The 11,129-nt window shown below is 39.4% G+C and overlaps 1 protein-coding gene across 1 annotated transcript; it reads right to left on the bottom strand.

Annotated features, from left to right (window-relative positions):
- Positions 1-292: 292 nt before the first annotated feature.
- On the bottom strand, positions 293-10,343 carry LOC142970046 (C-type lectin domain family 18 member A-like). The gene is made up of 12 exons (XM_076110195.1): positions 10,220-10,343; positions 8,980-9,071; positions 5,247-5,480; positions 5,040-5,137; positions 4,555-4,676; positions 4,010-4,117; positions 3,780-3,872; positions 3,235-3,341; positions 2,982-3,111; positions 2,719-2,815; positions 1,840-1,931; positions 293-330 (listed from the first exon to the last, which is right to left on the bottom strand). Exons 1-12 carry the CDS (start codon positions 10,341-10,343, stop codon positions 293-295), a joined length of 1,335 nt encoding a protein of 444 aa, XP_075966310.1.
- Between the last annotated feature and the right edge of the window lie 786 nt (positions 10,344-11,129).

The following is an 11,129-nucleotide window of genomic DNA, read 5'->3' as shown; positions in this document are numbered from 1 at the left end:
AAATCGATTTCGAGGTCACATGATGGTGGGTGGAAAGGATACAACAGCCTTTTTTTATTTCAACTGAAGCCACTCACTCAGAGGACATATGCAAAGAATGAAATAATTCATTTTCTGAGTAACATTCAACCATTTAATGATAAACAATTGCAAACTCAAACATGTACAGTATATACAGTACATCTAAACTACATTGATCTGTGTACAATGATTGAAAAAAACATGGCCATTGTCCCAACCGACATTAAACACATACTGCACAGTTAGTTTCACCCCGTTTGAGAAATCCAAGTCAACTGCTGTCCTCCCATTGGGCAATGTGCTTAGCAGCTGTGAAACGCACACAAACACACACATTATAGATATGCGCAATGCAAACATTTACAGAATTTTGCATGTTGAGCATAAAAGCATTGTCAAAAAAAAGGAAGTTAAGTGTGTGCATGAATCCCCAATAATCCTTCAATACTTTACGCAAATGTGGCTGTGAGGAAACTTTTAATCTGAAACATGACATAAGAGACTGAGACTCTTTAAATGCATATGGAAACACGCACACACACGCGCCCAAACAGTGCTCTGGAGAAACACAGCTTAGTGTCTGCCTCAGGCTGTGTTATATCCACTTATCATTTTATCACCAATTAACACAACACTGCAATGAAGGCTGGAGATCACTCTGAAGGGGTGGAGGGCTCTGTGTGCTTATAATCAGCTGAATTTATGCATTTCACTCTTTGTTGCTTCAGTGAAAATGTCCTTTTATTTCGAGAGGACGGGTCGGAAAATTATTGATCAAAGAATATTCACATATGTTTAGCTTTGTTAATGACCACTACAGTATGCAGTTCAATTAGCGCTGATATATAATTTGACCAATAAAGCCCCTCTTGATCATGATCTGCTAGTCCTGTTTTACACTAACATAAACTACAGAGGTGTAAAAAGGTGGCACTGGCAATGTTGACCACATTCAGAGCAGATCACTCATTCAGCTATGGGTGATCAATACCAGATTACACAGCAACCACTAACAAAGACACACTCAAGTGGGCAAAACTAAACATCTGCCACCCTCTCATTCCTTACGATCAATGTAAGTGGTATGTGTGTGTCCAAACACTGCAGGCCTTTGTGGGGCTGATGTATATTGATCGCTCAAAGGCTCTGGATGGCGAGCACAGAGTGCCATTGATTTAGACTGAGTGCCTTGTTTAAATGTGTAGGCAGGATCACACAGATCTTTCAATGGTGTGTTCATATCATTAATGGACACACTGGATTAACATTTTAGACGTCACTCTGCTGTGATTATCAGCCACCAATAATTGTCTGAACACAGAAGAGAGAGCATTAAGCAGGTGCTACTATCCAAACATTTACAAAAAGTTGTTAAGCTCCATTAAGTGATATTTTTGACACTGAATCTAATCAATGTCTCCACTTCAGTCTTCACACAGATCTTCAACAGATCACTGGAGCAGTGTGAAGTCCCCTTCTGCTTCAAAGGCTCCACAATAATCCCAGTCACCAAGAAACCCTCCATCACAGGTTTAAATGACTACAGGCCTGTCACCTTGACGCTGTGGTCATGAAAACCTTTGAGATACTGGTGTTGACCCACCTGAAGGACATCACAGGAGCCCTGCTGAACCCCCAGCAGTTTGTCTACCGGACAATGATGCACTACATCCGGCAACACCATGACTTCAGACTGGCGCTCCATCATGCCAGTCATCCTACTCACCAAACTCACCCAGCTCACTGTACCGGCTTTCGCCTGACAGTGGATCACAAACTTCCTGACTTCATTCACCCCTTCCCCAGATGGAGCCTTACCATGCAGGCAAATGTATCGGTTCTGCGTTTTACATCGCTGGTCGTTCCAGTTGAAGGCACTTGCTGCCTGCAGCTCCACACAGTTTCCAAAGCTAGACAGAGAGAGATACGTAAGTGACTCTGTGGACAAGTTTTTCTCTGCATCTTATTTTCTTGAGCTGTTGATCAGAAAGCATTATTGTAAAGTTGAAAGGAAATTTCTTAAATACTTTTTCAGACCAGTTTTGTTTGTTTGAATTTCTGATGAAGCAGAGGATAATATAGGTTTTTACTACAGTCATTTACTAAGCAAACAAACACATATTTTCAAATGTGGCCAAATAGATTCAGATACAGATAAAGAAATCAGACAATAGTATTTAATTTAAACAAGACTACATGATAAAAACTTGTTATTAATAACTAGTTTATTATGAAAGTATTACAGACATATATGATAGCTGTTTAGATGGATCGATAGAACAGAGGAAGAGAGTGAGGCAGACACAGAAAGAGAGAGACATCTAGTGGTAAATGCGGAGGTTGCAAGTTAATCTCACTGTCTTTTCCAGGTAATTCCATTTATAAACAATAAAATGTATTTGAGTCAACCTTAGTGGATCATTTCATATTAAGTGCTATTCATGCTGGATGTTATTTCAGAGATGAAAACAAATGAAAGAGCAAACTACAGAAATCTCTTGCAGTAATAAATTATACATGTTCCTTAGCAGACACATCAGCAGATTGAAAAAAAGCCTGAATCTCACGCCAAAAAAGCAATTTTCTACCTTTCACATTATCTGCTTTTTGTCTGTTTGTTTAGCTCCATTGCACTTGGCCGTCTGTTCATGATGTGCTCCGCAGGAGCTTTTGTCTGTTAGTGAATGTGTCTCTTACCCTTGGTTGTCAGGTTGCCCAAAGGCAAAGCTGCTGAAACTAGGGATCTCTCCTGTGTCCCAGCGAAATGAGTCTTTCAGAGGCTTGTATGTCAAACCTGCGGAGCAAAAACATTGCTGTCTTATCCGTGCAGCATCTCGATAACCTCCACCCGGTAGAACATCTGTTCAAAACTACAGCAGTGTCTGCCACCTAATCTGGCATTGCTGTTCGGTGTTAGAAAACATTATCGTATCTTAAATTGTTTGGAGGAAAGACTGTACCCATCCAGAAATTTCGGGTCTCAAAGTCACTGTTGGTGACCTCGTTGCTCGTCTCCAGCTGGCTGAGGTAAAACGCCAGGATGTCCTGAACCTTCTGATTGTGGATCTGAACTAGAATACCTCGTCGGTCCTGGTGGTGTAAACAAAAGACAAGGCTACACTGGAAGTTGAATGAAATATGTAGAGTTCTATGACAGGATGACTGTAGAGCTTGTCTCACTCTCTCAGTGGACGACACACACCTGTCTCTCACCTGACAGTGACTCTTTGCTCCATAGTAGGTGTCAGTATCTGAAGACACCATGAAGCAGTCCCCATCTATCATCACATCACAGCTGTGGAAGGGAAACTGCACTTTCTCTGTTGGGACACAAGCCACCAAAATACACTAAAAATGAACAATACTGATTCGTACCATCCATAATGGCTCAAGCTCAACGAACAGACTTAAATATCTTCTAATCTTTTTAGCCATTACAGTTTTGAAACCAAATCAATTTACAAAAAATGCACAGAGACACATTCTGACAGTGTACGTAGAATATTAAAGGTGTAAAAATGTACCTTCTACTTCCTATACTGTGGATCTTATTACCACTAAATGGTGTTTGATGCCACCTCTAATAAGTCACTATGATAGATATTTCACCATGTTCTCATCATGTCACCAGACTCTCTTAAGATAAATACAGAATGTAGCAGCAACCGCATGAATCTCCTCAGTATGTGTGTTTCTGTGCGTCTCAGAGTGTAAATTGCTGAGGTATATGAAAACACAAAGAAGCATACTGCACTTGCCTGCACACTCAGCACCACCATAGCCAACATCACACAAGCAAGAGCATTCTTCTTCTTTGAACCGACCGTGTACACACTGCACACTGCACCGTACTGAAAAACAGACACTTGGTACAGTGAAACCGGCCTCTCTATTTTGAACGTTAAAGAAAACAGATCAATTTAATGAGGCCTGATATCAGTATGTGTACTATATCCATACTGCTACGCTTGATGTTGATGATTGGTACCCTGGCAGAGGCGTCCGGTGAAGCCTGGGTCACACGTACACTTGCAGGATGAGATGTTCAGATGGCCGTGTTGACCACAGCTCATTCGACATGGATTCCTTGGGATTTCTGACAACAGATGTGCAAGCACACATAAATGCACACACAAACAATGCAAAATGAACACGTGGAAATCTGATCATTTTAGCCAAAATCAGCAGAACTCTAATTCTAGTGAAAGTGATATAACCAGGATAGCATGGAATACACAAAATACTTTGTGAATGGCAAAGTAACTGGCATAAATGGTGAAAAACTGATTTCATACACATATATAAGCTACTACATGTGTGTATCTGCCACCTTGGTTTAATTGGATTAATATGTATTACTAACAATCGCAAACATATCATTGATAGGTGTGCAGAAATGGCCTTGAGGAGCATAATGTATAGTGGTAGTAGTAGTGGTATAAATTCTGTTTCTATACTTCAAAAATACAGTGAGCATGACATGCATGTCTGTCCCATATATATATACACACACACACATATAAATTGTCTTACCACATAATCCACCTACATGATCCCAGAGTCTAAAGCAGCCAGACATAGAAGAGGTGCAGAGAGAGCAGTACAGCCCCGTCTTATAGGGCATCACCAGCCAACCATTCACTTCCCAGTTACCCCTGCAGCAATACAAATACATACATCACACAAGATCTAGAGTAGCATAAGGGGGCCTTAGAACCATATTAATGTTCAAAATGTCGAGAACAGGTACTTGATTTTACAATAATCATATTCTGAGGCCTTTAAATAGATAGTTTTATCTTTTCTTTTCTTTCTAGTAGCAGGAACTCCCTGGAATGCAGTATTGACCTTTCATATAAGTAGACGATTTGTGAGCTGGATTGCAGATAAAACCTTTTGTATTTTGTTTAAAACTGAGTATTCATTTTAAAAGTATTAATTCATTTTCAGACTTTATCCTTTGCTGTTCTCAGATGAATTCATCAATTCATTTTGGGGGAAAACTTTGTAATTGTTACCCAGGGTAATATGCACAGACAAACATCTCCGATACATCTCCTTCCCTCAGACACAGCTGGCTGGCACAGCCCACGTTACTTGAAGTGGCCCACACCAACTACACAACAACAGAAGATTTAGACACACTACATCAGCACATATAGTTTTTACTGTAAAAGTGTGACTCCACACAAACACAGGTAGAGATTGTATCTGCTTGTTTATACCTGTGTATAGTGTTGACAGGTGGCATTCTCCCTACATTGCCCACTCAAGTAGAGAAAATCTTTCCCCTCCTCAAACCAAGAGTGGATGGCATCAGAAAATGAGGTGACACCATCAGCAGAGAGATGTGTGTTCCACCCAATATGGCTGAAAGATGAGGCGTGTTGAGGAGGGGGGTCTGTGAGACACGATGCTGCCCTCTTCTTTGCAAGTAGGGCCAACTTCTCATTCCACTCCTGTAACGACAATAATAAAACACATCTTTCACTTCTAACATTTACAGTAAAACTCGTTAAAGGTAATTTTTGTCTCTGGCAGTATCTTACATGTGCACAGGGAGGTCTACTGCTAACCAGCACACCGACTGTAGTCTGAAGGAGCTAACATTAAGTTACCATAATTACTTTATTGTATCTGTGTGTTTCAGAAGCTTTCTCTGTCTTTTGATTAAATAGTGTAAAGCAGATCTGTTTGATAAAATCAAAGGTTTTCATCTCATCCTCTATAGTTTTCTGTGTCGGGCTCCAACAAACCTTCAGATTATATATATCATGTACACTTCTTGTCAGATTTGCCCATCAATATTAGTCACAGGTCATCTGTTTGCTGCCTCATGTACGTCAGAAACCCACGCAACATTTCTAGGACTTCTGAAGCTGTTTAATTCCAGATAAATAATGAATAATGAATTATTTATTAAATTGAAGAATTCATGAGCGCATCAATTATTACCAGCAGGAAATGTTCAAAATCAACTCTTTTAATTATGAAAGTATGTTACTGGGGTCTGTTGGAGCTGCACATTAAATCTCAGATGAAGGTCATATTGTACTTTGTAGATACTGATTAAAACTGAATGAAAGAAAACATGAAGGTCATTCCTAATAGTGCATGAGTGATTTTCTTATCCCGCATAATCCTTTTCAGGGGTCGGAGCCAGTCTTAGAGTACAGTTGGCAAAAGGCAGGGAGACATCGTGGGCAAGCTGCCAGTCCGTGGCAGGGCCAACAAACTGACACTCATCATGTGCTACATATAAACATTTCACTAAGTCACACATTCTCCAAGATTTGTAGTGGCCGATTCACATAAACAACTGGTTTCCACACAAACTTTCCACAATCAATCACATTCAGATATTCTCATCCCAGTTGTAACTTTGACATTTGTTTTAAATCAACTTGTTCACTATCTGATGGAGGGCTGATCACGTTAACAGACACATGTGAATAAAGTCGTGTACATGCACTGGTAAATCTACAGTACATGGAGCCCTGCAGCTAAACAGTGAGGACGGGACTTGTTGTCGAGCCTGCTACTCGTTGGTGAGGGATGTGGAACTTTTCGTAACGTGTGTATGATCACCATTAAATATCAGAGCACTGGAAAAAAAAATCCCTGTTTAACTGATGCTGCTCATTTGTCCCTTACACTTTCCACCTTAATACCGCCAGCTCTCATCCTGTTAGTAATGGTTCACCACCATCAAAACCTTACAGGTATCTTATTAGAAAGTAGTACATTCTCGTAAATCTAATCAAATATCTGTCCAAAAACCTTTCTTTATGGTTAGACAGAGTCTGGAGGATAGACATCAGAAGTGGCTTAGAAAGGCGGAGCCGCCTTGAGCTCATTGTTCACTCTGCTCTCTGATGTCTGCCAGGCAAAGTCATCGGCTCACACGTTGATGCCACCAGAGGTCACTGGGCAATATTTCATCTAAGACATTTCATTTCAAGGCATGTCATGTTAAATCCACTGTGCGATTTGAATGTCTCACTCGGATATATGTGAGTTTATACTCTGTTTTGCCTACTTTGTGGCGCAATCAACAACTGCACTATACCAAATTAGCTTGATATTTCTCTGCAAAGTTTTGCAGATCTGTTTGTCCCCCCCACAACTGCATTCAAATGGAAGTGCTGGAGCTGAAGAAGATCTGAGCATGGTTAATAAAATACAATCTCACAAAACGATTTGAATATCAAAAGTAAACGCTGAACTTTAATTTCTGTCTCTGAGAGTGAATATATGACCTCATAATACTTCCTCAAGAGCTCAAAGAAAACCTACAGACAGGGTGTAAGAAAGGGAGGAGCATCACTCATTTCTTAAATATTGGTATTTTATCTCACCCTGAAAGCAAAGCCGAAAGGTCTATATTATAATCACTTCAACACAATCTCCCCACAATGCTTACTGGTTCATTCCTCTGTGAAAAAAAACTCATTCAGATATTCACAAATACAGCCCGAGCCTTGAGCCTTTTAACGTTTATCAGTAAAGCTCTTTAATATGCCTCTTCAGCTCGGCAAAGCTTCCTCTAAGGGTTTTCACTGGGACATTACCTGTAATACCACAGATGTGAATGCAGAATGATTATCCACATCCTCTTTTTCTCATTACTGCCTTATCAGTTGAGAACAGTTCTCTGAGGCTGAAGAGCAGTCGAAGAAAGGGGGCTCAGTCTGTACGGGTGGCTTTGAGGATGTAATCTATGACAAAGTGACAGTTTGCCCTGGCACCAATCTCATATTAGGCCCGGGTGATATCTAATGCATTGTGACTTTCATAATCCATCGTTACCTTGCAGCAATAATCACATGCAGACGAGACAGTTGTGCGGATAAGAACTGTATAGTGCAGCAATTGATGGAGTAAGATAAGGAGAGGATTTACTGTAGCTTGGCTGTTTTGCAGAGACTGGGATTAAAAAAATCTGAGTCAAACATTAATATTAAGAATTGCTGCACATTCAGCAACACCTCAGCATGACCCTTTATTAACTGTCTTTATCACTCTAAGACAGTATTTTAACTATATGTGTTGATCATTAAGAGACTAACAAATGTAAAATGTTTCTTAGGTTTATTCTTATTCTGGTAGGAAAGAAAAATCATTGGTATCATTTCACTCACTTGATTTTGGCTTCATTCTGAATGTCCACACTATCGTTTAGCCTCCAGCAGAGCACAACAAATGATGCACTAAGACAACTATCTCACACTGTAGATATCAGTACCACAGAGGAAGACAGCTCAACTAAAAACACTTTTCCGATTCATGCCTTTGTTTAGTCATTTCACTTCTAAAAAAATAAATATTTTTGTGAAATAACTGGCGGTTTTGATGGACTTGTCCTCTAATAACAGTTGTCTTGTACAGGGACCAATGCAAATGGTCACACTGTGGTGGGAGAACTGGAGACTTTTGATTGATTAATTGCTTTGTGTGCCATATTGAGCTTTGACTGTGTAGTTAGATTGACAATCAGTAAAAACAGAGCTTTGTTGGAACTACAAGCCTCTCAGAACTGTTGACACCATTACTGACACCATCATCATCATCATCATCATCATACAATACAATACTATTTTTCTCTACTTGGGTTTTGCACGGGCAGCTGCAAGCTTGTTTGAACTCAAAACCATATTGGTTGAAGTTTGTAACACATGGCCAAATATCTTCCACTGGTGAAGGGAGAGAAAGTTTACAGTACAGAACAGTAACTCCTGACGAGAGACAAATGTGTGCTGCAGAGAAAGACTAACCTTTGGTTTGAAAATCAGAATGCAGGCTGACAATAATTTAAACTGCCTTAAACTCACATTTAGGTGACAGCAGCATTCATACAATTCAGACACACACACACACACACACACACACACACACACACACACACACACACACACACACACACACACACAGAAGAAACAGACAATAGATGCCACAAACCATTTTTTGCATGTTAGCTGCCATGGGTTTGACCCGGCTGCGGAGTCTATTGTGCTGGCCTACAATCTGCGAGTGCTCCTTTACCCCCAGCCCTGGAAAAAAACAGAAACGCTCATTTAGTTACTATGCCCCTGCTGCCGTCACCATGGCAACGGAATGCAAATGTTTTGGGATGCTTGAGTGTGTGTGTGTGTGTGTGTGTGTGAGAGAGAGTTTGCAAAGTGGATTAGGCTGTCACAGCTTCCCTCGGGGTCAGTTGGGTTAAACACACAAAAATTGAAAAGAAAACTCAAAACAATATTTTTACAAATTGTGCCACGTACTGAGTAAACAAGCATCCCCTAAAACAGATATAAATCACTTAAAATTCCTAAAAAATAGGATTCTTAGGCCGACAGTATAAATACAGTATAAGCACTATAGAAACATATAATGAATGTAACACAAATGTATATATGTGTCTTCATAAGAGCAGTCATAATTGTTGAAGGTACTGTACATTAATAAACATTTAAAATGTCATTATATCTGCCTAATTATAATATAGTTATGTTGTAGTACATGTTAAACCATTTAGGTCAATATACTACTTATAGATAATGGGGTTAAAATAAAGTGTTACCTATTCAAAACTTTGCAATCTTGGTAGCCATGCAGAATAAATCCTATATTACATTAAATTAGGTCTGATTAGGTCCTGAAATCATTAATATAAGGGCAGATTGTACATTTATAACATTTTAGTGTAGAGTTTCATGTTTTAATCAAATAAAACTTTTTCATCCCTTAAAGTTTCTTATTACCAATTTCACCTAAAAGTTAAAGAGTAGAGAGATCTGCTCCTCAATGATAGGTTCATAATTTCGCCTTGCGTTTGGCAAAATGCCATCAAAATGGTAATTTTTAAGCTGATGCCAAACTGCTGTACAGCAGACAGGAAAGTTGAGCCGCTGGTGCTTTGCCTGGTGGATTTGGACAGCTAAGAATGCCCACTTGAGTCCACAGCTTAAAGGATTGCCACTTGATTGCAAGACAACAACTTGCACTTATAAAACTTATAAAATCGTATTATATTACACTTACTTGCTATCGTTTAAATTGCATCTCGGGAACATGTCTAAATTCTATTTAGCAGTCAAAATAATGTGTGCTTGTTCGTCATTCTGCACGAGGTCTAGACTAGAGTAAGCTACCGTCCCTCGTGGCCACCTGACTCGCGCACAGTTTGAAGTGTGTTTACCGGTGATGGTGGATTTCTGGAGCTCCGGTGTGTCTGTGATAATCCGGTTGGCGTAGATAAACGGCGGTAGCAGAGACAAAATAACAAACAGATCCCAACACCGGGACGCTGTTCCGGACCCCATTGTGAACTCCTGAAGTTTCTCCAACAACAGTGTCCACTTTGCTCTCAGTTACTCTGCCTCTCTGCCTCTCTGCCCTTCTCCTCCCTCTTTTCACTACAACAACTTTCACCACGGGCTGCAGCGAGCAGAGCACACGAGCTATCTATTCAAAGTACTCTCACTGTAGTTAACTCTTCAATATTTTATTAAATCATTAGGATATTCTCCTAATCCTTCTTTTTTGAAAAGATGCTTGACTACTAAATTGCCTTTCAACGAGATAGCGCAAATCTCCAAAGTTGCACGATGACAGTAAATCCTCGTCATTCTCATGGAGGTAATTATAGAAAGTTGAGATTGACCTCTCATACTTAAAGAGTGAAAAAGAAAATTTCAGGTTAAACTGTTTCAGGATAAAAGACAAAATAGTTTCAATATCATATAATTATTAATGTATTAGAAACAAAACAACTTAAACAAATGCATTGAATCAAAGACACTTTCTCATAGCTCTTTCTTATGCTTTTCTTAACATGGCTTTGTTTCAATATACTGTAACTTTGGGGGAAAAAATGTAATGTTTTTTTAAATGACTGTAGTACTTCTTTACTTACAGTCATCACAGCACGTGGAATTATTGCAATCCTTTCCTTAAGTAAAAGTAACCATACTAAACTGTATCTATGCAACATTATAAGAGAATATCATGCATCCAAAATTTTGCAAAACTAAAAGAATATGTGTTTCAGTTTAGAGAGTTACATGTTTCTACAAATTATTGGATTATTATCACAGATACATTAGAAT

This window comes from Anarhichas minor, unplaced genomic scaffold (assembly GCF_050575085.1).
Source record: "Anarhichas minor isolate MPS153535 unplaced genomic scaffold, ASM5057508v1 ptg000042l, whole genome shotgun sequence".
Classification (NCBI taxonomy): Eukaryota; Metazoa; Chordata; class Actinopteri; order Perciformes; family Anarhichadidae; genus Anarhichas; species Anarhichas minor.
Note: the sequence above shows the minus strand (reverse complement) of the source record. Positions and strands in the feature narration are given on the sequence as shown.